The sequence below is a fragment of the Scardinius erythrophthalmus genome, assembly GCF_964197995.2.
Source record: "Scardinius erythrophthalmus genome assembly, chromosome: 16".
In the NCBI taxonomy this organism is placed as follows: domain Eukaryota; kingdom Metazoa; phylum Chordata; class Actinopteri; order Cypriniformes; family Leuciscidae; genus Scardinius; species Scardinius erythrophthalmus.
The window spans coordinates 19,940,369-19,967,941 of record NC_138236.1 but is presented as its reverse complement, the minus strand read 5'-3'; the positions used below and the strand labels follow the sequence as shown (position 1 = coordinate 19,967,941).

Below are 27,573 nucleotides of genomic sequence, written 5' to 3'. Positions count from 1 at the left end.
AGCCTATACATTAGTCCACTAGCCCACTTGAAGGAGTGAATAAAAACGAGTTTGAACACTGAGTTGGTGGAAGGGCTGCTGTTTTTGCATAGTTTGAGCTTGGTGTTTAATAATAATTTGATATTTAGATACCGGTAATTGGCAAACTCCATTTGGAATTAAATTATTTATTTAAAAATCTGTCATGAAAACCGTGACCCTCACAGTGCAGAGCTGTTGATTGAACATCGGTTGTAGACTCATTATTGCAGTGCATTATGGGATTGAATGAGTGCACTTGATAATGTCAACTATAGGGTTTCAGACACTATGGTCATCCACTCAAATAGTGCACTATATAAAAATATAGATAACTTCAGATGCAGTCTCTATCTCTGACAGAGTTCCCTGATATTCAGCAGCACCACCACAACATCGCTAATGAGACCACAGCACGAAACACAGGACCTGATGGCTCTTTTTAATCAATCAAACCATATACAGTAGTGTAATCTGATTCAACAAATGACTCTAAGGAGTAGTTTTATTTGGTCAAACACATACAGCTTAATAATTAAGTGTGAGACATACATAAATGTGTTTGTATTTATGTTGCATATTAAAAGACTGTGAAATTCATTTAAAACCTTTTGCAACAACTATTAAGAGAAATGTGTTAATCATTAAAATGATCTCTACATTTGGAACATATTTTTTTCATTAAAAGAACTTCATTCAATCATTAATGGAACCATTAAAGAACCAGAATCATTCAATGATATACTCATTATCTTATCTATTTCCTAGAAACTGACTGTGGTCTCTCAGTTCCGTTAAATAAAGCATTTCTGAGCATCTCTGCATCAGACACAAAAGCCTCAAGCACAGAAATAGTTTATAAGATGATGCAATGTACCCTGCAAACAGTAACGATGCAACATCAATGACATCTACAATGAAAAACCAATGTCAATTCTGAGCTGACAGGCACATTCTGCACAGCAACAAAAAGATTTTCAGAAACTCACATAATCCACTGCATCTGTATCCTAAAGGTATAAACCCATACAAAAAGAGGTTCTCCTCAGAAAAACTGCACAAGGAAAAACTTGTAATGACGAAAAATACTGTATTATACATTATACATACATTAAATACATTTGACATAGGCTACTTAATACATTTATTATTGACAAACACAATCTAGTATTACAAGCATTACTGAAAGCAGTTGTTCAATCGGTTCAAACACCAAATTTTCATTCCTGTCATATTGTGATTAAAGTTTACATTGCCTGTTTTCATAATCACTGCAAACTGACAGTTATTAGCCTGCATTAATCAGTTAACAAAAATGATGATTAAATGAGAATGATCTAAGAATGAAACTGTCCTTCATTTTCTGAACTTTGTATAAGCATAGACATCAATATATCTTCCTAAATGAATAATAAAGCAATAACATTAACTGAACAGCTACTATAAAACAAACATCCCAAACTAACCAAAATACTACAAATAAATCTGATCACCACTGGGGTTTGTTTGTTAACATGTGAAAGACAGTAATTATAATGGCACTGAATGAAACCACAAGGAGCCAATTATTCCTATATTCATCATAATTCACGGTCTGTGTATAATTAATGAGTGTTTTACTCATTTGTGACGGTTCTTGGAATAAAGTTGACTGCTGTTATCCTGAGGTCCAGCTGTTGGTCAGCTTCCTCTGATGGAAGCATAATTCACTTTATCATCATCATCATGAACCTGAATGAACATCACAGATATTGTCAAACAAGTTTCAAGTTTCAACCCACACATATTACAGCCTCTTGTTAGATTTTTACTCAAGAGAGTTAGAAGAACTGCATTTAAGAGTGAAACTGATTTAGGTATAGCATATAAACTATCAGTTTGAGAGATGGATGGACATTGATGTAGGAAGTGTTTATTCACCTTGTTCTCTTTGGCTTGCTTTTTACAGTACGTGGCAACCTCAGTATAAGTCACATCATCTTTCTGCTCCTAAACAATGAAAATATGTAGAACCAAGTTATGAAATACAAATGCATCATTGTTTCAAATATATTTATTCTTATTGGTAACATTTACTAAAGAAACGGTACAAATACTGTTTACTAACTTGACATTTAGCTGAAGATCTAACGTGACTAAAAACACATTCAGGGATCATTTACCCTGGACCAGTGATTATGGACACAATAATAGCTTATGGATCAACCTCTGGGTTTTTGGCATTACAATACTTACCACAGAGTCCTCATCAGTCCCTCTTTTGTTTTCTGAAAAATAATGGTGCCCCATTTAATAGGAATACTTATGATAAAGACAGAAAAACAAATCACAGTAATCCAGTAATGTCTGTAATGCATGTTAAAAGTGACTAGAAGAATTCAAAACTTTATTATGTCTTGTTACTTTATTGATTCCTCTTCACTTATTACAGGAATTATGTTCAAATTACATAATTTGCTAATCAGCAAAATCTGACAAAACCATAGTTAAAACAAACACGTCAACATCTTTACCATCATATTTTTTCCAAATGAACTTTCCATGACAAAACCATAGTGTGCTTTTCTGTAAAGTCAGATTTCTTGGATTCTTTGTCTGTTGTAACGAAATATGAGAAACTAAATCTCACCAGCTTTTGTATTTTTTTTCCGAATCAGCCAAAACATAACAGCAAGGAGAACAGCCAATGCAGCAACAACACCAACACCAACAACCGCTAATGGCAAGGAAGTCGCTGAATGAGGGACAATATAGAGGGACACATTCAGATCCAGATGAAGACAACAGCAGAATATCTAATCTACATTACTATCATTTTTAACAAAGATATAAAAACAACAACAACTACTGACAGCAATATAAAATTATTAATTTTTTATATCATAATTACCTTGATACTGATATTATCTTGAAAATTAATATTTGTAGATGACGAGTTTACAAAAAGCTTTTCTGGTTACAGTTTATTCCGATAGTCCACTTTAGACATTCTAATAACTTTAACTTTGCAACTACATTCCAACTAACTCTCTAGTATTAATAGGAAAAAGGAATATGATAAATGTTCTACTGTAACTGCATGGCACTGTGAAATGAATAAGACATACATAGGGTACTGGGTATGTAATGTGGTTGTAACACTTTTGGTTCAGTTTAACTCACAAAGTTTTTGAGCTAGAGTGCTCAAACATTTATTCAAAGTACCCACATTTGTCTACTACAAAAGGCACTAATTTAAACCTCTGTAAGATTATTACAGCCCTTATGATGTCAAATAAATGGTCGTAAATTGTAACCAAAAAAAAGCAAAACAGAGGCTACATTATGCAGTATGCTTAAAAAATAGGTTTATTGAAACAATCCAAAAGAATAATCTAAAACAACGCATCTCTCTTTCTGTGACTGACCAGAACTCAAATCCACTAACTGTTTGACTCAGGAGTGTGTGTGCGTTTGCAAATTAAGTGTTTATGATTAGTTATAATTATTAAATGCTTGACTCCAGTGTACCTGTGTAAAGAACATGTAACAAAAAACGCTATCAATATGTGTGTGAGTTTGTGTGTGAATATTCACACACTCAATCATAGTCACAATGGTGACAAATTAGCATTGTTAACCCTGGAGTGCAGGTTTGGTGGGCCCAGAAACTGCAAAGAGCACTTTACAACTTTGCAAAAGGTTTAGTACTAAACAAAATATTTTGGCCAAAAATATTTACATTCTTACTATTAAATATATTTTTTTCTTCATAAAATCAGCATGTGCCTATTTCCAGCTTTGACAACCAATTATTTGGGATCTGGGAAGAAGTGGGTAAACACTGAAATTTATTTGTGATTTTCCACTTATTGGGGATACTTATTATTCTTAATATTTTTGATCTGCCTGCTTTGACAACATTGTATGAGAACTGAACTGAGCTGGACGATGACATCACTGATTTCTCCAGATAAATAATGATTTTTACAACAGAAATGAATAAATGCTGAATTGGTAACACTTTAGAATAATGGTTCGTCATTAATAAGTAACTATGCAGGAAGTAATGCAGGACTAATGAGTAGTACTACATTATCACTTCAGCTATTAACTAATATTAACTAATCAGTAAGTAATATCAAATTTAGAACTATAGTTCCTTATTAGGTAATCAATAATTACTTAAAGAGATTGGCATCATTAAGAACTAATAGGTAATTATGACAAATTATTAAAATAATTAATTACTAATCACAACATTAACGTGTCTGAGACGTTAGCAGTTCTCTCAACGTGGTCTTAAAATGCATCACTAAATATTCAAGTGTTACCTAGTCACTATGTAGGAACTACTAGTGATCTGGACCATTATTTTAAAATTAAAAACATCTTTTTCTCTTTAAAATAAGGGTCCAGATCAATAGTAGTCCTTGAAGAGTGGCTAGGTACTTGAGTAATTAGTGATGCATTTTAGGACTATATTCAGAGTAAAAAATGATGACAGATTACCTCTCAGAATCACGATAATGTTCTTTATAATTTGTCAGTTAATAGTTATTAATGAGGCTAATCTCATTGAGTAATTATTGATAATAAGAACTATCTCCTAAATTTGATATTACTTACTGATTAGTTAAGCTTGTTTCTAGTTAATAGTAGTAGTTGAAGTGTTAATGTAGGACTACTCATTATTCCTGCATTACTGCATAGTCCTTATTAGTGACGGACAAAAAGTGTTACTGCTGAATTTACTTAAACTGGACAATGACTTTCTTCTAGAGCTGCTGGACAGCCAAAACAATCTTTGTTGGATTAATTTCCCATTACCACAGTAAAGCTGCTTTGAAACAATTTGTATTGTAAAAAGCTCTATGTAAATAAAGGTGACTTGAGTTGAAACGATCATAGGACTCCTAGCTTATCCCTGACTGATGGAATTGGTGGCGTTACAACTCTCCCCATGTTACAACCATATCCGTCTCCCCTAAACACCTTGCTGTGTAGGAAAAAAGCTGAAGTCGTCTCAGAGTTTGGGATAATGATCCGTTTATTTGTATAAGGTGGAGGACCATATTGTAGAAAAAGAAATAGAAAAACAAGCAAACAAAAACAACAACATAAACATTAATCTTAAACATATAGGGCCCTATTTGATTTCATTGCCTTACTTTCTTCAACAACTCTGTTTAGCAAAAACTCCCTTGTATCCTCAAAATAGTCTTCTGTTAAAATATATGAGCGATTTCTACAGCTATTCTGTAGAAATAGATCATGCTTTAAAGGAATAGCTCACTTAAAAATGAAAATACTGCATGTCTTCATTTACTCACCCTCAAGTTGTTCTAAACCTGTATGGGTTTCTTTCTTCTGCTGAACTCAAAAGAAGATATTTTAAAGAATGTCGGTAACTAAACAGTTGATGGAGGTCAATGATGTCAATCTACTGTCTGGTTACTGACATTCTTCAAATTTCTTCTCTTGTTTTCAGCAGAAGAAAGAAATTCATACAGATTTAAAACAACTTGAGGGTGAGTAAATGAAGACATGCAGAATTTTCATTTTTAAGTGAGCTATTCCTTTAACATCACAAATTGGTCATCATTATATCTATGCATTGCATCATGCCCTGTATGTTACAATTGTTCTGTTTAATGGTGATGATTAATGATTATTTTGAGAGTTAGCTTTATACAGACAACAGACTATACCAGAAATTATTATGGTCATGACTCATGATCCAAAAGGACCTGGACTCCATCACTGACGAAGCTGATTAAAGAGTTAGTTTGCAGATAATGTGTGTGATGATAAAAAAAGAAGGCAGTGCAAAGCCCTGTAGTGAGAGACTGATGATGTGTGTCAGTCCTGTACCTTGTTGTGTTGAATCTGCTGCTGTAGTTGTGCTTGATTTCTTCTCAGAGTTTGAGCTGCTGACTGGAGTCAGTGTTGTTGAATCGACTGGAGCTGCAGAAGATGAATGTTCAGATGCAGGACATCAACATCATATTTGAGCCCGATCTCACGGGAAAACGGACAAATTCTACGAGGTGGCTTATTCGTACGAATTCATACGACCTGACTCGTACGAATTAGTAAGTTTTTTGCAAAATCGTACATATTTTACGAATTGGCCAATTCGTATGAATTCATACGAATGACCTACCCCTGACCCCGCCCCTAAACCTACCCATCACGTGGGTTTAGACAAATCGTACAAATTCGTACGAGTGAGGTCGTACGAATTAGTACGAATTAGCCAACTTTTTATCATTCGTACGAATTCGTACGAATTGGTCGTGAGATAGCGTTGCATATTTTCATACTTGATCATTACATCACACGACAAGCAGTTTGTTAATCATCAGTATTTACAGTGCAGTTGTTGTCACATGCCTGTCCTGTCTTGTCATGCACATGGGTGTTTTATTGTTTTGAGCCATGTGCTCATGTCTGCCGTTTAGCCCCTCCCATCCTGTTATCCAGTTATTGGTTAATTTGCTCTACCTGTTGTGTTCGTTACCCTCCTTTGTTTGTTCCCCTATTTAGTCTCCTTGTGTCTGTAGTCCTGTGCTGTTACGTTGTCTAAGTTTTGTGTTTGTTTCCTAGTGTTGTTCCAGTTTAAGATTTGTTTAAGTATTTTCCCCCCTCGTGGGTATTTTTGTTATTCTTTGTATTGTGTTATTTTATTAAAGGTCACCTTTTGTTTTTGCTGCATTTGAGTCCTCTGTTTTGTTTTTGACCCGGTCGTGACAGTTGTTGAGAAGAGAGGTGATTCAAGAAAATTGATTCAAGAAATGTTTTTTCTTCTTACCTGAATACTTGACAGTATATGTGGCTGAGGCCTTCAGTTGATTTCTCTGAGTAACCTGACATCTCAACTCTTTGTTGTGATCTTTATTCAGGAGTGTTGTAGTCAGAGTAATGTTACAGTGTGTTGAGGAGAATAATATCTTATATCTGGAGTCTGTCATCACACTAACACCAGTCTGATTCACCCAGATCAGCTGAAGTCCCTCAGAACGGACCAAAGTATCACAAGTGACTTTATATGAATACAACCGACAGGAGAGAGTCACAGAGCCTGATCTGATCTCAGTCTGTGAGGATGATGAAGAGACTGAAACAGAAAATAAGACAGAAATCACACTACAGACGTCACTCTTTTCATTACATGTGAGTTTTAAAGTATTATTAATAAATTACAGAAACACTGACCATGAAGAACATGCAGATAAACAGGTGCATCGGGTCCTTGTTGTTCTCCATTCACATCTTGTCGGCAAGTGTAAAGCCCATAATCTTCTTGTGTGACTTTCTTGATGTTCAGAGAGCAGTCAGACCCCAGACTCAGTCTCTCACGTCTCTCTATGTCATTCTTCTTTTCCCCTCCAGTAATCAGTTCAACTGTCTCTGAAAGTCTGGTATAGGTCCATGTAGTTGATGTGCAGTCAGAAAGAGCATTATTACAGGGCAGACGGACATTTTCATCAGAACTGCTGAACACATGAGTCTCAGTCACTTCACTGGTACCTACATATTAATATAAAACAGTAAAATAATAGTGTCAAATTATTTAAATTTTAATGACATGCAGCAAATATTTTCTTAATTATTAAAAACTAAAGTGATAACTTACACATACTGACACAAAATTTTCAGCACGATAAAACCATATTGATCTAACTCTTTGCCAGTCTCTATACCATAGACCATATACAGATTTCTTTACCTGTCAGAAGTGGACAGAGAATGATCAGTCGCAGCAGACACATGTGACACCGATCAGACATTTTCTGTTTCTGTCAGTCTTTCTTTTCATCATATAGTTCCAGTTCTTCCTTTAATCATCATCATCAGCCCCTCCTGTGGTTGTGAACTTCCTCTGATCAACTGACTGTTTAGTGCTGACACTTTATACACTTTATACAGCTGCATTTCACTGACACTATACTGATGCAAGATAAAAAAGCGTCTATAAATATCTATTGTTTAAAGCAGTTTGGTTTGTTCTTAGTGAGGGGCCACTGAAACTCAAGACTGCAATCTTTAAAGGTTCACTGAAATAAATAGATACAGCAACTGAGAAAAATAAAGAATTCGGAAAAATGTAACATATAAAGGTCCTTTATTAGTTGTGTTTCTACATTAGTTGTGTTTTTACATTAGTTATGTTATTGAAAGTTATTATTATTTTATGATATCACCATAATTGCTTTTACTAGATAGTATCTATCTATCTATACTAAACTAAAAGCTTCAAACTTCAAGCTTTTAAAACTACTTAAAACTTTCTGGCTAGGCAATTTCAAGCCAATATAAAGTTTTGTCTACAAACTGTTTTATCTAGTTGTGTATTGAAGAAGTTGTCCTCATTTATTGTTCTTTTTTTCTCAGTCCTAAATGGTTGTCTTTTTACTCTTTAAATTATGGTGTGCTAGTTGTAGTATTTTCAGAGGCGTGAGCACAATGTTGAGGTTTGGAAACATTAGCACAGAATGTGAGAACTCAGTTAGTTTGACCACACTGTTTCATCATGCAGTGTGTGGGTTATGATTATCCATCATCTCTGATCCCACTTCAGACTGAAGGCTGTAAACTCTCACACATTCTGACAGCAGTTCCTCTTCTTTCTTTAAGTGGGCCACTCCATGGCTTTAAACTCTGTATCTTTTCAGTTTGTGATAGCATTCTTTCAACATGTTTATTAAACAGAAGTTAAACACAATTTTAATTTATTAACTAAACAATTTGTAAATACTCCAATTAACTTGGATCCATTCTGTTCCACAGCAGGTGATTATTATAGTATCAATGTCAGATTTATCTACACAAGCATCATGTTAAAATAAGCTTCTAAGTGGATGCTGCTTAGACTTTATAGTGAAGAGGTCAGAAAAATAAGTAGCATCCAAAATCAAAAGTGTTTCCCTTGGGTGATGGAGCTAAACATCCTGGTTCAGAGTCAACTGTAACTCTAACTTTTTGGATGATCAGAAGAGTGTATGTATGATGATAGGAGAGAATATCAGAGATATATTGAGGAGCCATGTAGGCCCTTGTAAACAAACAAAAATTTTGAACTGGATATGATATTGGACTTGTTGGGGCGAACAGTTTTAATTTCTAGATCTGGTCACAACACTTGGATATTGCTGCCCTATTGTTAGTTTGAATGCTTCCATTGCTCTCCTCATTTGTAAGTCGCTTTGGATAAAGGCGTCTGCTAAATAATTAAATGTAAAATGTAATGTAAAGTGCAAGTTTTTAAAAACGGTACCATTATCGCCTGTGTAAACAACAAAAACATGAATTTTTGAAAACGGTGACATCATGCGCATGTGTATTACCTGTTCAGTTGTTTCAGAGGTGTTTCTTTACAAAGTGACATCGCCAACTACTGGCCTGGCAGCAGAATACAGCATTTTCAGTCGTTTTCACGGATCCTTGTGAACCAGGATCATTTTGCTGTCAATGCTGTCATTTGTGCAGAGGAGAAACTTTTCCGTTTTTAATACATCGTTGTCGTGTAAACGTAACCCTAGAACACCAAAAAAGCCAATACTTATAGATCAGTTGATGTCATTTCATCAGGTTCTGATTAACAGTACAGAGCATCTGAAAATGGTGTTTGGTTCTTTACACAAGTGTGGTTATTTAAAGTATTTTTCAAGTATTCAAAATAAAAAGGAATACACTCTAGAACTGATTAATTTGATTGCATGATCGAATTAATTCATTACAAAGCAAGTACATATTTATTATCTCTCTTAAATAAGTCACAAACACAGTTACTGCATTCCTGACATGGGTCAGACCCTCTTCACTTCTCAGATACTGAATACAGATATTGCTTGTAACATTAATACCAGAATATATGCAATAGATTTAATAAAACTATGATCCGTAAAGCGGGGATAGTAGGTTAAATGACCATGAGGACTGTGAAACACCCAGGTTAACTGTAATACAAAGTCTGGATGAAATAAACGCGTGTACTACAGATTGCAGGTCTTCAGACGACAAAAAATACTTAATTTTAGCTATAAAAAGTATAATAATAATAATACTTGCACCATCTCAGTTTTACAGTACATAGGCTATCAAACTCAGAACTCACACATATAACAAGATAATGCCAACAATACATGGCCAAAAACTTAAACATCAGTTTGCAAACATAGCGACCCCTAGTGTTCACTTTCAAAAGGTCTTGATTATCTTATTATCACAATGTTGATCTCTAATCATGTCTAGAAAATAAGGATCTCTCCCTCCTCAAATACCAAGGAAGTGCATTAAACACTGAAAAAAATAGTTAACAGATAATATTATTAACTAAGTATTATTCATTAATAATCCATGACAATCAAACAAAAGCAAAGAAAATAAACAGCCGAGGTGACACTGACATATTGACAAGCCTTTAATACGTATTATTATTTTTACAGATTTTCTCTACATTTATATCGTTACTGCACACAAAAAAAGTTAAAATGTTTTGTTTGAGTTATATACAGTATTAATATCCGTTCAGAGGTTGGAAGAGTGAATAAATGCTTACAAAGTCTCTTAGCAATTACAATTACAATAAAGTAGTTAAGCAAACATGAATCTTAAAGCTGCAAACATTTTTATTTTGCCTGATTCTCCTCTCGCCACCAGCCAGTGCGTTTGTGCCCATATGGTAATTTCTAGAAAGAGTATCTGGAAATAAACATATGAAAGAGTTTTCAATATATACAGTATACTGAAAACATGTTTATTATATAAACTCTCCTGGTCATTTTCGCTGATTAGGAGTGTCTCTGCACATTGATAAACAGAAAGTATCAACTCACATTGCTCTCTTTGACACGTTTTCTGCTGGAATCCCACAATATGTCACATATGTCAGCACCTAAACATCAATAGACATAATGAGCCAAGATACGATCTGTGAGAGACGACTATATGTATAGTATAGGCTAAAGGCAGAGCCGCCTTAACCTAATGTTAGGCCCCGGGGCTGAGAGGTTTTGTATGCCCCCCATCCCCTCGATTTATAGAGTCTCATTTTAAAAAAGTGTAATATCTAGGTCATCTACAACATCATATAATGCATTAGTTTCTTTCGAGACCTACAACAGTGAGTTTTTTTTATATTGTTTTCAATTTTAATATTGTTATTAACATATCACTGAGCAAATAAACACAAGAAACTTTATTTAACAACCACACACAGCAACTAAATTTCAACTTTATGCAAATGAGAAGCGATTTTCGCGAGCGACAACCAATAGGAAAGAAGCCTTAAGTGGAGCTCAGCTCCCGTCACCGTCTCGAGTGCAGGAGAGACAGAAGAGTTCGAGGGCGATTTCACTGTTTTATATGATTTGACAGTAATTAACTAACCACAAACATGGATATAATAAAATGATGCATGGAAAAGAAACTGTCGACAGTCAGTGAGTTTATTCTGGATTTATTGCGTAAATCATTTTGTTTACAAATGAGATGCTTTGCAGTTGTTATATAGCCTACATGTTAAAGATTTTATTTTGGATGTGTTCATTGTGATTATATTGGCTGGGTTTATAAAAGTTTATAAAATTGAAAGGATCATTGCTTGGTGCATTTGGAAACAAAGCTTGTCTATTTCTAAATGTAATCGCGTGCATCGCTGATGATTATAGGCTACTGTGTGTTGAAAAAAACGTCGATTAAACACACTCGCAACAGACACCCCAAAGCGGAGATGTTAGTGGCACTGAGCGGACACGAACCGCAACGCCTCATTCGCGCCGCGGGACCTCTAGACGCGCGTAAACGCGTCTTTGCATAGACTTAACATTAAAATCACTCGCGCCAGACGCTCTTTTCGCGTTTGGTGTGAACGCACCATAACAATAACATTAGAGCGACAGCACTACAAACGTCCACAAGCGACTAGCGACATACAACGACAAAATCTGACAAGTTAAAACAATATGACCTTTTCAGCTCATCATAAACCTGAACATGGGAGGCCCCTGAACTTGGGAGGCCCCTGGGCTTCAGCCCAGGTAAGCCCGTGCATTAAGGCGGCCTTGGCTAAAGGTAATGAAATACCTTTCTAAATTGATTTGATCAAATAATGTTTTAGTCTTTAGTTTATAAATAGAAATGATTTTGTGTGGGGTTACGTAGGAAGACATCCGTTTTGTGTATTAGTATTAGTTTGTGTATTGTGTGATAGTGTGATAGTGTGGATGTATTGTGATTTTCTTTCTCTATTCATCTTTGTATTGTTTTTTATTACCATTGAATGTTTTTGACTACTGTAACATGTAAATACTGTAAATTGTGTAGCTGTTATTTTTCACAAGAGCTGTAGGGTTTGTGTGCTTTCCTTATTTATTTTTTATCACCATTTCTTTTCTTGTTTATTGCTAGTTAAGGAAGCAGGGAAGCTCTCTGTATTTGTCACATTTCTTTTTTGTTAGGAAAGTTATATCATTGGTGACGGTAGTTTATTTTGTTTGTTGTTTTGTTAGTAGTGGCCTCAAACCAAGACCATTTTGAAAAGAACTTTGGTGTACGAAGGCGACAAGATAGTTTTTATTTATTTTTAATACTTTTAATCATCTTAATTGTCCTGTCTGTCCTGTTTGACTCTGGTTTGTGCACTTTTTTAAAGTCATGGTGAGAAACTTTCTGCTGAGCACAGATGTAAATCATTGATATTATATACTTACAGAAGTGTCATAATCCTCTTCTTTGTTATCTGAAAAATAGTTGTGAAGTATTTATGAAACATGCAACATACAGCACATCTACTGTTGATCTACAGCTGGTAAATCCTGTTTGTTTAATCTACAAACCGAATTCCGGAAAAGTTGGGACGTTTCTTAAATTTGAATAAAATGAAAACTAAAAGACTTTCAAATCACATGAGCCAGTATTTGATTCACAATAGAACATAGATGTTGTAATGTTGCAAGAAGCCATGCTGTTGTAATAGCTGCAGTGGTGTTGCATTGTCCTGCTGAAATACACAAGGCCTTCCCTCTTTTGATGATGTTATGCACTGTAGAATGATGAGATTTGCAAAGCCTTTGCAATTTGACGTTGAGGAACATTGTTTTTAAAGTATTCCACAATCTTTTTATGCATTCTTTTCAGATTGGAGAGACTCCCATCTTTACTTATGAGAGACTCTGCCTCTCTAAGACATCCCTTTTATAGCTAATCATGTTACAGACCTGATATAAATTAACTTAAAGGGTTACTTCAGGATTTAGCATTAAGCTAAGTTGCTAGATGTTCTCCCAGCTGAATCTTTTCAAAATGTCTTGCTTTTTCAGCCATTTATTGTCCCCATGCCAACTTTTTTGAGACCTGTACAGGCATTATTTTCTCAGTTTAAACATTTGTAATGTTATCTATGTTTCCTATTGTGCACAAAATATTGGCTCATGTGATTTGCATTTTTTTTTCTTGTCATTTTCTTCAAATTTATTGAAATTTCAAATTAAAATAAAAAAAATCTGGAATTCGGGTTGTATTACACTGAAATAATGCAGTTGAGTTCATTTTATTCCTGTTGACAGAGCCTGGAAGTATTTGAATGCAGCTATAAAATGCATCCACATTACATTTTTATGATACAACATGAAAATGAGTTTAAGTATTTGTTATAAAACATTAACAATTATGAAAACTCACTAGATCCTTTTTTACAAATCACCCAAAGAATAACAGCAAGGAGAACAGCCAATACAGCAACTACAACAGCAATCACAGCCACTGAGGGAGAGACCAGAGAACGGTGCTTTCAGACTCGACATCACATTAGGTTAAAACATTATTTTTAACAAAACGCATTTCATTTCATACACTTATAGACTATGAAAGTTATAGGGCCAGCACTGCACTCAAACATATTGATGAAGTACCACAGTAAGCACATGAATGCGCAAATACAAACCACTGAGAAAGACAGTGATTACCTTGTGTTTGTGGTGTGTTTCTAGCTGAGGGATCCTCAGAGGCTGGAATCACAGATGAGTGTTAGTTCAAATATATCATACTAGAAAATATGGAAATCTTTTTTTAACAATTAATAATTGGCTAATACAGAAGATAAAATTAGCATTATGCTTGTCTAACAGTGATTTCAAAATTTGATTAATAAGATTTCTTACCAGAATACTTGACAGTATATGTGGCTGAGGTCTTCAGTTGATTTCTCTGAGTAACCTGACATCTCCACTCTCTGTTGTGATCTTCATTCAGGAGTGTTGTAGTCAGAGTGATGATACAGTGTGTTGAAGAGAATAATATCTGATATGTGGAGTCTGTCATCACACTAACACCAGCCTGATTCACCCAGAACAGCTGAAGTCCCTCAGAACGGACCAAAGTATCACAAGGGACTTTATATGAATACAACCGACAGGAGAGAGTCACAGAGCCTGATCTGATCTCAGTCTGTGAGGATGATGAAGAGACTGAAACAGAAAATAAGACAGAAATCACACTACAGACGTCACTCTTTTCATTACACGTGAGTTTTAAGGTATTATTAAATAAATTACAGAAACACTGACCATGAAGAACATGCAGATAAACACGTGCATCAGGTCCTTGTTGTTCTCCATTCACAAATTGTCGGCAAGTGTAAAGCCCATAATCTTCTTGTGTGACTTTCTTGATGTTCAGAGAGCAGTCAGACCCCAGACTCAGTCTCTCACGTCTCTCTATGTCATTCCTCTTTTCCCCTCCAGTAATCAGTTCAACTGTCTCTGAAAGTCTGGTATAGATCCAACCGGTTGATGTGCAGTCAGAAAGAGCATTATTACAGGGCAGACGGACATTTTCACCAGAACTGCTGAACACATGATTTACAGTAAAATAATAGTGTTAATTATTTAAACTTTAATGACATACAGAAAATATTTTCTTGAATATTAAAAACTAAAGTAACCTACATAACATTTTCAGCAAGATAAAACCATATATGCTCAATCTAACTCTTTGCCAGTCTCTATACCAAAGAAATTTAATTATTTTTGAAGAGATGGTTGTTCACATTATACAGATTTTGCATAATGTCTTATAGACCATATAAAGATTTCTTTACCTGTCAGAAGTGGACAGAGAATGATCAGTCGCAGCAGACACATGTGACACCGATCAGACATTTTCTGTTTCTGTCAGTCTTTCTTATATATAGTTCCAGTTCTTCCTTCAGTCATCATCAGCCCCTCCTGTGGTTGTGAACTTCCTCTGATCAACTGACTGTTCAGTGCTGACACTTTATACACTTTATACAGCTGCATGTCACTGACACTACCATGCACAACATACAAAATATAAATATGCTCTTGTGGAATATCTATTAAGTTAAACGTGTTATTTATGTCTAAGAGTCCATAATAGTGACATTAGATATCAAGTTTTAATCATAAACGAACACGGGAACATTTTTTTGCAAATATTGCAGTCAAGACTTTATGATACTCAACCACATCACAAATAATCAAATTTTTATGTAAAATAAGTAATATCAAGATTTCTCAAGATTATTTCTTATAATATTTCTTTCTTCATCCTCAATAACTGTTGGTTTTAAGAACATACAGCTGAAATCACAAATGTAATTGTGATAAATTAATTTATATCAAACAAATTTTGAAATAATAAATCAAATAAATAATCAAGTAGAAATTCTGGAAATAGTTTATCAGGGAGCCGTTTAATATTGTACTGAACGGAGAGTCTTTGAGTCATAAAGGTTGAGAACCACTGTCAAACGTAAAATATTTACTTATTGACAGAATCCAAAATGTACAACATTTAAATATGAAATCTTTTTAGGTGTACAAATGTTTATGAATCCTCTGAGGTTCATGTAATATTGAAATAATGGAATTAATAAGCTGATTTTATTTAATCTGTTTTTATACTGGAACTGAATGACTTTAATGGTTCTCAGACATGTATTTTCCCATTGATTCGGATAGATCACTGTGCTAAAATACTCTGGCTGTATCCAGAATCATCCCCATACTCTCATTCCCTGTATACATTAGTACACTAGCCCACTTGAAGGAGTGAATAAAAACGAATTTGAACACTGAGTTGCTGGAAGGGCTGCTTCATTGTCATGACATGTCTTTCACTCTCGCTGTAAGGAAATACATTGTATCAAAAATGATTTAAACAGTGAACGCAAATAATTTTCTGAGGGAACGCAAAAGTTTTGCGAAGGAACGCAAAAGATGTAAAAAAAAAAAAAAAAAAATCTGCCATCCTAAATTTTTTTTTCCACCACCACGTCCCTTTAGGGGCTCCGTACATTCTTAAGTTGAATGGGATTTTTCGTCAGAAATTTGCTGGCTTGAATGACATACTCGGGTCACGAATAAAGTCCTGTTTAAGGCAATAAACAAAAACAAATTATGAGAACTTAAATTAACAACTAATAAAGTAAATTATGCCCGAGGTAAAAGGAGAGCCCGTGTCGCGTGTGAATATTCAGTTCCCACATGTTATAAAACTCATTGCCACGAGAAATGGATGTCATTCCCTCAACATATTAATTCGCTATTGAGCCATTTTGCCCCACCCAATTCTGAAACCCATATCACGCAAATTTTCACCACTTCTGACAAATGTGCAAAGTTTCGTGAGTTTTCAAGTTTAGGCCCTCAAAAAAGCAATTCACTTTGGAGAAGAAGCGGAATAATAATCAATGGAGCAATTCCGATAGGGTCCTCTCACCATCGGTGCTCGGGCCCTAATTATGCCCGGGGTAAAAGGAGAGCCCGTGTCGTGTGTGAAGATTCGTCCCACATGTTATAAAACTCGTAGCCACGAGAAACGGATGTCGTTCCCTCAACATATCTCGTGCCCACGATACAGTATTACGTTTCCACGACTTAATATCACGTTCCCACGAGTATGTTGTGGCCACGACAAAACTAAGTGAACTGAACATGTCCCCTCCCGGTCACCATAAGAACTGCAGATTTACATTAAAAATATATATATGCTTCACAGATGGATTTTTTTTCATTCATGTAATATGGGTTTAAAGTATAACACTTATTGTCACATGAAAAATATATTCTGCATTTGATTATTTGACTTTTTTTTTATACTTGTGACTCCTAAAAAGATAAACTTTTTATAATCTTTATTTATTTTTTACCTTATATCTGCTATGAAATCACATTAATGAAAGCAAATAATTAAAAAATAAGTTATCATCCTTGGTTATTTATTTTGTCTGTGACGACCAGGATGTAACTTTGTTCTGATTGATTAGTATATCTAGCTGCTCCACTGCTAAAAAGAGCAAAGCATCACTAATTAGGGCAATCTAATTTTTATGATTTATGTTATGGAGTGTTAATCAACATAAAGACACAGGGATAAAGTGTCAACACAGAACACAGAAAGTATCCTAAATTTAAGATTCATACATTTTAATTGATTATATAACATTCAGTTTTAACACATTAAATAAACTTAATGGATATTTGTCATAAATCAAATAAGGAATAGTATTAAGAAACTGAAAGTATTTTAAAAAAATTGTCACGCTTGATTAATAAATACAGAATTATACAAAGTTTGTGTTAATTCATTATTCACTGTTCCGTTTAAAAGGCAGCTTCATGGTGTTAACTGTAACTCGAGGAGCAAGGAATGCAGGTGAAGATGCAGATCTACGTGCAGGGGTTTATAATCCGAACAAAACACCAAACAACAACTGACAAGGAACAAAGGAAACACAAGGGCTGTTTATACAAGGGCTAACAAGACACACCTGGGAACAATCAGACAACTAATCAACATGAAAACTACAAAAGGACCACAAAGACGGCAGACAGAACAGGAAATAGGAAGTATAACAAAAGTTCAGGAACAACCACAAGAGAACTTGACATTAACATTTAATTACATTAAGCATTTTCTGTTTACTTGTCTGGGTGAATCATTTAGCTTTAAATGACTGACTGAATAAAATATGACATGTCCCGATGTTGTTTCGGTTGATTTCTCTGAGTAAGCTGACATCTCCACTCTCTGTTGTGATCTTCATTCAGGAGTGTTGTAGTCAAGAGTGCTGATACAGTGTGTTGTGGAGAAGAATATCTGATATCTGGAGTCTGTCATCAGATTCACACCAGCCTGATTCACCCTGATTCACCCATTTACAAATGCCACAATGACTCTGAGATCATTACATGAATGTTAGGAAGAATAAACTAAGCTTGCAAACTCCATACCAAAACTTTTTTTCACTAATTGAGCATAATATAAACATATTTGTGAGAAATGAGCCGAAAATTATCAGTCCCATCAGACACATATGAAACTTATCAGCCATTCTATGTTCCATTTATCATCATCAGTTCCTCCTCTGCTTAGCTTCTTGTGATCACACAGGAAGTTTTTACACATTTTGTCTATGAGATATGTGCCTCTTTAACAGGCTTATGATCATTTGTTTATTACACTGTCATGCAGACTCACAAAGATTAGTGTCCAGATCCCCACAGCTTCTACACTTGAGTTGTTGACAGATTTCAACTTGCTAAAAGAAGAGGAACTGTCAAAGGAATGATTCAGAATTCACACACCCATCTTAAGTTCCTCCTCTGCTTATAGCTTCTTGTGATCACACAGGGCGTTTTTACAAATTCTGTCTATGAGATGTGTGCTCAACTGGGTTCAGAGATGACCACTGTTATGCAAACTAACCACATTAAGCAGTTGAATGTTTAGCTGATGTGTGTATTTGTTATCTGAGTAATGTAAAGAACAGCAATGAATGTCTTCAAATTGTTCACTCAGTGGAACAAAACTCCATATTTGGACAGGTGTTTGCGTAATTCACTTTATATTATCAATTTTCTGTCATTTATGATTTTTTAATAATTGCTACTTATTTTCTTAATGGCATTTCTGCATTTTTATTCAGTTTGCCTCAGTTTGTTACAAATATTCAGCCTGATAAGTGTGAAAAAGGTATAAAATATAAACATACATATTAAATTACTCAAAATTAGTGGTCGACCGATATTGATATTATTATTTTTTTGATGGCCGATACCTTATATCTTACAGAGCAGGGTGGCCGATGGCTAATATAAAGCTGATATATTTATCATTTATTTTTATTTGACTTATTTTAACTTATTTATAAGACTTATTTTGACTTATTTATTTTGAGTCTGCAAGGTTTATGAAATGAAATGTTTTTTTTTATATTCAAAGATTTGGGTAACACTTTACAATAAGGTTCATTAGTTAACATTAGTTAATGTATGAACTAACATGAACTAACAGTGAGCAATTCATTTGTTACTAGTCAATCTTTGTTAATGTTAGTTAATAAAAATACAGCTGTTCATTGTTTATTTATGACACATTATAAATGAGCATAGTCTGCGTTAGATACAGTGCCAAAAAGAAGAGGATAAAAGGGGATAAAGACAGAGGTAAAGAAAGTGATGTAGTGAATGAACAATTTATTGCATAGGAGTAAGATCCTATAATTTCATGGCAGTTATTTTAACCTTAAACTTAATGTTAGCAGTTGTTCTGAGTTCTCCAGAGTCCCCAGACTCTGTGATTTTGTAACAATCATGTCAGTTTTAAGACGCATTTTTTATTATCACTTTTTTATTAATATTTTACTCTACAGTTGTGCAGTTTTTTTTGGGGGGGGGGGGATACAGTACAGGCCAAAAGTTTGGAAACATTACTATTTTTTATGTTTTTGAAAAGTTTCTTCTGCTCATCAAGCGTGCATTTATTTGATCAAAAATACATAAAAATTGAAAAAAAAATTGTGATATATTATTACAATTTAAAATAATTGTTTTTCAATTTATTATACTTTAAATTATCATTTATTTCTGTGATGCAAAGCTGAATTTTCAGCATTATTACTCCAGTCTTCAGTGTCACATGTGACATCCGGTCTATCACATATATATGCTAAATCATGAACACAATGATGGGGTGAAATGGGCTGTGATGCATGGGGCACCAGGTAAAATCTTGCCTAGGGCAGCAAATTGGTCAGGGCCGGCCCTGCTCATACCTAAGGCGTCACTTTTTGTCACTTTCAAAGCACCCTTTAGCGTCCATATGTGAAGCTTCGGTTATGGGTAGGTTTAGGCGTCATGTAACTGACGCTTTGGAAAGCGTCAATGTAAATGCTGTAGAAGTATTGTTCATTCTTAGTTAACTAATGTTAACTAATGAACCTTATTGTAAAGTGTTACCAAGATTTGTTTAAATGATAATGCGTATTTGCTGATGGTAAATGAGAAAGTATTACAGTGTTTGCCTTTTTATGACAAATAATATAAAATCAAATAGTGTAATACTTTGCATGCATTTACTGTTTACATTGTTTAACTGTTCTATCTAACAACGTATACTCATAAACTAATGAAGAAAATATAAAAGTCTGGCGCGCCGCTTCTGACGCATCGTCCAAGCAGAAAATCATATCGGCCGATGAATCAGTCTTGGCTATAGGTCGACCACTACCAATATTCATGGTCATTGGTCAATGCATATTGTTGATTCAGTACAAATAGGCCTACAGAATGATATAAGGGTCAGACAACTGAAAAGTTGAAATACATGAACATGTGACACACTTCTCCATTACAAACGTCAACAGTCAGCGAAACACAGCTGTATAGTGAGATTCTAAACTCTTAGTTGGTCAGATAAGAGGAAGGTTTGTCAGAGGGATTGTCGGAAGATTGTTCAAAAGAGAATGTGTCAAATGTGTCTGCTGGAAATTATGATTCTCTGTCCATTTTTAACAGGTAAAGAAATATATAAAATATTTTTTATCTGTATAATTTGAACAGCCATTTATTAAAAAATATTAAAAATGACTTTGGCATAGAGTCTGGCTAGGATTTAGATTGAATTATTCATGTTATGATCTCGTATGCTACATACTGTTTTATTATAGAGTTTTCTGACAAATGCCATTATGTTTTATTCTCACTTTCAGGAGTCTGAAGCATGTATCAATGTGTAGAGTGGGGTAGTTCACTTAGATATGAAATTTCTGTCTTTTACTCACTTTCATGTTGTTCCAAACCTGTATGATTCATAAAATAAATATTTATTTTAAACTTATTTGTTGAAAAGGGTTTTTTTTTGGGACCCCTGTTTTGCATGGATAAAACAATTGAAACTGTTGAAAATATATTTTATGAAATGCATACAGGTTTGAGAGCACATGAGTAATTAAGTGTTTTAAAGTGAACTGCAACATAAGATTATATTTCAGTGGTATTCACAATGTCCAGATTAGTCTAGTTCATTCACTGCCTAAAACAACTCATTTGTGTCTCATTCAAGACATGCTTTGTATTTACAGGCTTTTTTATCTGCTATGTCATTTAAGGTTTAATAATTAACCCAGATTTTTTAATTCTATCTTTTAATATATTAATAAGTAAAATAGGATTACTCAGATGTACTGTGTTTCAGGTATGACTGTAGCAGAAGTAAATCATGTGTTCAGCAGTTCTGGTGAAAATGTCCGTCTGCCCTGTAATAATACTCTCTCTGACTGCACATCAACTACATGGATCTATACCAGACTTTCAGAGACAGTTGAACTGATTACTGGAGAGAAAAAGAAGAATGACATAGAGAGACGTGAGAGACTGAGTCTGGGGTCTGACTGCTCTCTGAACATCAAGAAAGTCACACAAGAAGATTATGGGCTTTACAGCTGCCGACAATATGTGAATGGAGAACAACAAGGACCTGATGCACCTGTTTATCTGCATGTTCTTCATGGTCAGTGTTTCTGTAATTTATTAAATAGTACCTTAAAACTCACGTGTAATGAAAAGAGTGACGTCTGTAGTGTGATTTCTGTCTTATTTTCTGTTTCAGTCTCTTCATCATCCTCACAGACTGAGATCAGATCAGGCTCTGTGACTCTCTCCTGTCTGTTGTATTCTGGAGTCCCTTGTGATACTTTGGTCCGTTCTGAGGGACTTCAGCTGTTCTGGGTGAATCAGGCTGGTGTTAGTGTGATGACAGACTCCAGATATCTGATATTATTCTCCTCAACACACTGTAACATCACTCTGACTACAACACTCCTGAATGAAGATCACAACAGAGACTGGAGATGTCAGGTTACTCAGAGAAATCAACTGAAGACCTCAGCCACATATACTGTCAAGTATTCAGGTAAATTGTTGTGAACTTTGTATTGATCATCAAGAATAAAATAAATTTATATATTCTACAGAATAATGCATCTTAAAATTAATATTTTACAGCTCCAGACACAAAGACACTGACTCCAGTCACAAGCACAGAGAAAACCACAACTGTAAATAAACCAGTAACTTCTACACAACCAGGTACATAATCAGCTGTTGAATGTTTATTAATAAATGTACTGTACATGTATTTAATTGTTTTTCTCATTTGAATTGTTTCCAGTAGCTCCAGTAGTTCTCATTTAAGTGACTTTTTTAGTATGTAAATAACTCATTTTGCTTTGGGGATATTAGAGTACAGCTGATCACAAACATTGCCCATGTTTAAAGGTTAACGCTTTTTTCTGTCACTCATAAAAACTAAATAGATAAAAACAACATGAAATTATTGTTATGTGAAAAGTAACTCTTTAATCATGTCAATCTAAACCAATCATGTCTGTGTTTACTAAAACACATTTAGGAAACATACAATGTACACTTTGTTTGCAAGTGTGTCAGAACTTGTGGTTTTTATATTTTTGTTTAAAATGACACAGTAATATATAGTAAACGTTCTGCTGTTGTTTTCATCTGGATCTGAGTGTGTAACTCTATACTCTATATTGTCTCTCCTCTAGTGATTGTTGGTGTTGTTGCTGCATTGGCTGTTCTCCTTCCTGCTGTTATTCTTTGGGTGGTTTGTAAAAAAAGAGGTGGTGAGTTTTACATTTTTGCTCATATTTTGTGACAACAGACAAAGTCCAAAACATCCAAAGAATTTACAGACAATTACAGACAAGCACATCAGTTTTATCATATAAATATTAATTTGGAAAGATGTGATGATAAAAATTTTAAGTGGTAAACTTGAACTATAGTTTGTGACACTTGTGTAATTTCTGAAAATGTGGTCATCATTTACTAACCCTGTTTTTCCGAACCTGTATGACTTTCTTTCTTCTGTGAAATGATTTTTTGAGAAATGTGTTTTTGTTTGTGTTTGTCCATACAATGGAAGTCAATGGTGGTCAAAACTGTTTGTTTACCAACATTCTTCAAAATTTCTTATTCTTTTTTGTGTTTAACATGACATTAGGGTGAGTTAATGATGACGGAATTTTCATTTTGAGGTCAATGAACCATTTAAAAAGACAAATATAAAGTTACTATTCACACAGCATTAGACTTTTTCTGAATAATTGTCAATATCAATTATCAGTCTGCAATAACTAATGACATGCTGTATTTTACTCTTGTTCTTGTGATAATTATTCCTCAGATATTAGAAGAGGGAATAATGACTCAGTGGTAAGTATCAAAATAGCAAAGACCCGTGATGTTGATGAGTTTTTTTTTTTTTTTTTGCGTCTATAAGCTTGGATAGACTGTCCAGTATGTGTACTGTTTTCACTCACCTTAGATAAACGCAGCAGTAAAACTTAGAATATTGTTTCTTGTCTAAAGGTCACAAATATGAATAAATATAATGGAACCAATGATACAATCAACATCTCCATTCATCCTACTGCCAGCACCAATGTAAGTGATCCATGATTCATCTTCCATAAGCGATTCATATCTGTGTATATTTGACAGTTTCTTTAGCCCATATTATCCCTCATAATGTTAAGTATACTATAATGTACATTATAATTGTTACACAGCTACTCACCAACACTGCAATGTTGGCCTACAAAATCAGATTAGCAACAAGATGAACACTGCAATGATTAAAGAGGTGTGACATGGATTTTTTAAATTATTTTGAAGGTTCACTTATAGTGTTAATAAAGTTTTTGCACAAAAAATAAGTATATATGCATAAAAATGATTATTTTCAGTTCTCATTCTGACCAGGTCTAAAATGATAAATTTTTAGGGGCGGCTCTTTTAAGGCTTGTCATCAAACAGCCAATATGATTGGCTAACATCATTTCTTGGAACAAACATATAATCTTCCGAAGCAATCCGGGACACCTTTAAAATAAACCATCCACTTGTTACTGATGCAGGGTCCTGTACAGAGACACAAACAAGCTGTTAAAACTGTATGCCTCAAGGCGAACGTTCTTACAATCTTCCATTTGTCCTGTTGTCGACAGACTCAAGTGCGTGGAGTATGTCAGAAACTCTATACACATCTGTACACTGTATCCAGTGTAGAGAGTGTCAGTGATTATCATGGGTTCTATTTGATTTTAATATCAGCCGTTAAGCGACTGAATGCCAGTGGGCGGGGCTATTGAGCAATGATGCATAACTATTCGTCGATGTCTTACTCCGGGGCATGTCATATGCAAATGGTATTTGTTTATGTGTCGTCACAAATCCCACAATCTTCAAGAAAACCGTTTTAAGCTTTAATAAATAAATGTTTTGTTTATAATGAGGAGGATGTTTTACACTATGAAACTTGCAGGATGTTTTAATGGTACAAAGAACTCTTATATGTCAAAAGATCAAGGCAAATTGGATTTCTCATGTCATGACCCCTTTAATTTCAAGTCCTCTGAGGTGCTATGAGACAAGATGATGGCAGTTGGATTTGTATAAAATGAAAAAGCGATATTGATTTTACACAACAATTGGACACAACAAATATGTAAATAACTAAGAAAAACCAGAAGTGTACCAACACTATGTTATTTGTGGAACTACTTTCATATGCCACAGATTCAGGATGCTGGCCTAATTTAGAAGATGTGTTCAATTCTAATTTGAATACGTCATTTGAAATAGCACTGACGTCATGGGCTTTTTCTGAGAAGTTATTAACATGAAGGCAGTACTATTTCCTGATATTCCCTTTTTCAATAATGAATAAGTTAATTATAAAATAAGAGTAACTTATTTTAGCCACAATATTTCCAGTTTTTCACGAGGTCACAACATAACACACCGAGCAGCGGAGGTGTTTCATTCCTCAATGAATCAGCATTTTGAATAAATCGCTTGAATAAATGATTCAATGACTCACTCAAAATGACAAGTGTGGATATCTTCAGGTAGGAGTAATGACTAATGAGCATGCCGAAAGGTAGGGGGCGTGCCAAAAGGTCTTTACAATTGGTCCTGTAAACTGCCTGTTAGGGTGTGGGTGGGTTAGGAGGTTATTTCTGTTGTAGCATTGTGTAGGCTATCTTTCGGCACACCATTACTCCGATCAGCAGTTTTCCCTGTCTCGGACCCATCACCCCCCTACCTGCAAAACAATTTAATGTACAGAAAGAGTCACTGAATATTCCCACCACTAACACAGACAAGCGAAGTAACACAATCAGTAAAAGTCCTGTTACAAATATTAGATATTCCCAAAACCTTTAGGTGAAAATGGCACATGACACAACATATTTAAAACATTTGCAGCACCTGCATAATAATTAGCCTACTTTACAAAGTACTGATGGATTTTGTACTTTAGTTCACCATGTTTCCACTGATGTTTAGGAGCAGAAAGACGTGACTTATGTGGAGATTGCCACATTCAGTAAAAACCAAGGCAAAAATAACAAGGTGGGTAAACACTTCTTTGTACTTCCATCATATTCTCTCAAAACTGACAATATCTGTGATGTTCTTTCAGGTTATTGATGATGATGATAAAGTGACTTACGCTTCAATCAGAGGACCTCAGGATAACGGCAGTCAACTTTATGCCTCTGTGAACCAGAACCGTCACAAATAACTGAATCAGTTATTAATTATGCAAATACCTCATGCTATCATGAGCAGAGAAATGCCTATAATTGACTTTGTTAACCTGTTGACATGGTAAATACTGTTCCCTTTCAGTCGGTCACGTTCGACGCCACGTCAGAGTTGAACGTGACCGACTGAAAGGGTACGAGGGTTACTATACGTAACTGAGATGTTTGTCTTTCACATGTTAACAAACTCAAGTAATCATATTTATTTGTAGGACTTGAAGGATTTTTATTTCATAGTAACTGTTTGTTGATCAAGAGAACAGTTTTAAATTATAAATCATTCCAAATCTTTAATTTTCTCTTATTTGTTTGCACCGCCACCTTCATTCTCCAGTAATTGTTTTTAATTAAAAATAGTCAAACTGTTTTAAGTACAACATCTTCATCCTCATTGAAAGTGTTCTACTCAGCAGAGCTGTAGAGGAAGCGGTGTGTTGTCAAATTCTGCACTGTCAGCCGATCATCTTTCTGGTGATTGCGTACTATAGGGTACAATGGGGCTAAAGGCACACCCTAATAAAAATGTGCTTTTCACTACTCCCATAGTGTATGGTTGTATAAAAACATTATTTGACATTTATTGGATTTTATTGAGCATTGATGAAGCAACAGATTTTGTGTGAAAATAAATCATAAAAGTGGTTTGTTTTGTTTAAAAATCTTACAAATGTATGAGGTGGCAAGGTGGTCCTTTTACCACACAGATTTATTATCATGTTAATTATTGCGCCTTTAGCACCAACCGCAGGGGCTCCTTTTACCCCAAATGCCATGCTTTAATGCATTTTACTTTAACGCTTTAATTACCTTGAACAAAACTGAAAACATTACAAGACCTTTGTCTCAAAATATAATAAATAATATTATAGATTCTACTTTTTCTACATACATCTACATAAAAAAAAAAAAAAAAAAAAAACATTAAATATTAAATCCCAAATAGGTAAACAGTCTGTTTTTACAGCCTCATTATGCTTATAATTTTACTCTTATAAACCAAACAGTCTGGGAAAATGTCCTCAGAAGACAGCATTTTTAAGCTTTTGGACACAGCCTGAGAATGCAAGACTGAAAATGCAAGTGCTCCCTATTAGAGATTCCACATTCATAGTCAAACACGGTTGCTAAGAAAAGTGCTGAGGTGAATTTTTGAGCCATCCAGTGGTTTAAAGGAAAATAAATCCAAAAGCGGCTTTTACCCCGGTGTGCCTTTAGCAGCAAAATTCTCATCACATAATTTACAAAAGTGTCAGATTCAATTCAGTCAAGTGAAACATTTGTCAGAATTTAAAAAAATATTGGATGAACAGAAGCTCCAAATTCTGTTCTGCACAAAAAGACATCAAACTGATGTCTGAAGAAATCATGTTATTATAGATGAAGTGGAGGTTCAGTTAAGATAAGTCTTTCCTCTCTCTTGTCATGACAAGGTTAAAAGGGCACATTGTGATTTCATTGACTTCCAGGCACAACACATATCTGGTTACAACTTCCTGTTCTCTGTAAAATCATGCAGTGTTTGGTGCAGAGACTGCTGGGTTCCTGTGACTCAACAACGAGATGTCTCCAAATATGGACATAACTAAATATGAGAGGACAAACACTTCTGAGAATAAGATACAAATGCAATA

General features: G+C 34.7%; 3 protein-coding genes across 8 annotated transcripts; 1 reads left to right on the top strand and 2 right to left on the bottom strand.

Moving 5' to 3' along the window:
* Window positions 1-492: 492 nt before the first annotated feature.
* Window positions 493-7,801, bottom strand: LOC308704245 (uncharacterized protein). The gene is made up of 7 exons (XM_081388398.1): window positions 7,216-7,801; window positions 6,812-7,117; window positions 5,872-5,964; window positions 2,648-2,752; window positions 2,254-2,285; window positions 1,939-2,007; window positions 493-1,749 (listed from the first exon to the last, which is right to left on the bottom strand). The coding sequence occupies exons 2-7, from the start codon at window positions 6,969-6,971 to the stop codon at window positions 1,699-1,701; spliced, it is 510 nt and encodes a 169-aa protein (XP_081244524.1). The 5' UTR covers window positions 6,972-7,117; window positions 7,216-7,801; the 3' UTR covers window positions 493-1,698.
* Window positions 7,802-10,401: 2,600 nt separating this feature from the next.
* Window positions 10,402-15,175, bottom strand: LOC308704358 (uncharacterized protein). 4 transcript variants are annotated; one of them, XM_081388581.1, is made up of 8 exons: window positions 15,101-15,175; window positions 14,568-14,770; window positions 14,163-14,468; window positions 13,968-14,009; window positions 13,684-13,764; window positions 12,714-12,742; window positions 10,839-10,897; window positions 10,402-10,704 (listed from the first exon to the last, which is right to left on the bottom strand). In XM_081388581.1, exons 3-8 carry the CDS (start codon window positions 14,320-14,322, stop codon window positions 10,692-10,694), a joined length of 384 nt encoding a protein of 127 aa, XP_081244707.1. In that variant the 5' UTR covers window positions 14,323-14,468; window positions 14,568-14,770; window positions 15,101-15,175; the 3' UTR covers window positions 10,402-10,691. The 4 variants fall into 4 exon arrangements, with proteins under 4 accessions (XP_081244707.1, XP_081244708.1, XP_081244709.1 ...); XM_081388582.1 differs by having other exon boundaries at window positions 10,415-10,704; window positions 14,568-14,848; XM_081388583.1 differs by lacking the exon at window positions 13,684-13,764 and having other exon boundaries at window positions 10,415-10,704.
* A 5,433-nt stretch (window positions 15,176-20,608) lies between these two features.
* On the top strand, window positions 20,609-26,839 carry LOC308704753 (uncharacterized protein). Of its 3 annotated transcripts, XR_014031830.1 has the most exons (10): window positions 20,670-20,822; window positions 21,502-21,816; window positions 21,916-22,218; window positions 22,311-22,394; window positions 22,874-22,951; window positions 23,515-23,543; window positions 23,700-23,774; window positions 25,683-25,748; window positions 25,819-25,989; window positions 26,053-26,489. XR_014031830.1 is itself a non-coding variant. In XM_081389294.1 (9 exons), the coding sequence occupies exons 1-9, from the start codon at window positions 20,771-20,773 to the stop codon at window positions 25,918-25,920; spliced, it is 1,104 nt and encodes a 367-aa protein (XP_081245420.1). In that variant the 5' UTR covers window positions 20,609-20,770; the 3' UTR covers window positions 25,921-26,839. The 3 variants fall into 3 exon arrangements, 2 of the variants coding, with proteins under 2 accessions (XP_081245420.1, XP_081245421.1); XM_081389294.1 differs by having other exon boundaries at window positions 20,609-20,822; window positions 25,819-26,839; XM_081389295.1 differs by lacking the exon at window positions 25,819-25,989 and having other exon boundaries at window positions 20,724-20,822; window positions 25,683-25,752; window positions 26,053-26,583.
* The last annotated feature ends 734 nt before the right edge of the window (window positions 26,840-27,573 follow it).

Coding starts and splice junctions, on each gene's coding strand:
- LOC308704245 (XM_081388398.1), bottom strand. CDS start 6,971: ATGACAGACTCCAGATATAAGATATTATTCTCCTCAACACACTGTAAC. Junction 5,965..6,811: donor ATATACTGTCAAGTATTCAG/GTAAGAAGAAAA, acceptor CATCTTCTGCAG/CTCCAGTCGATTCAACAACA. Junction 1,750..1,938: donor AGCAAGCCAAAGAGAACAAG/GTGAATAAACAC, acceptor ATGTTCATTCAG/GTTCATGATGATGATGATAA.
- LOC308704358 (XM_081388581.1), bottom strand. CDS start 14,322: ATGACAGACTCCACATATCAGATATTATTCTCTTCAACACACTGTATC. Junction 14,010..14,162: donor ATATACTGTCAAGTATTCTG/GTAAGAAATCTT, acceptor CTGTGATTCCAG/CCTCTGAGGATCCCTCAGCT. Junction 13,765..13,967: donor AAACACACCACAAACACAAG/GTAATCACTGTC, acceptor TCTCTCCCTCAG/TGGCTGTGATTGCTGTTGTA.
- LOC308704753 (XM_081389294.1), top strand. CDS start 20,771: ATGTGTCAAATGTGTCTGCTGGAAATTATGATTCTCTGTCCATTTTTA. Junction 23,544..23,699: donor GAGGGAATAATGACTCAGTG/GTAAGTATCAAA, acceptor TCTTGTCTAAAG/GTCACAAATATGAATAAATA. Junction 23,775..25,682: donor ATCCTACTGCCAGCACCAAT/GTAAGTGATCCA, acceptor ACTGATGTTTAG/GAGCAGAAAGACGTGACTTA.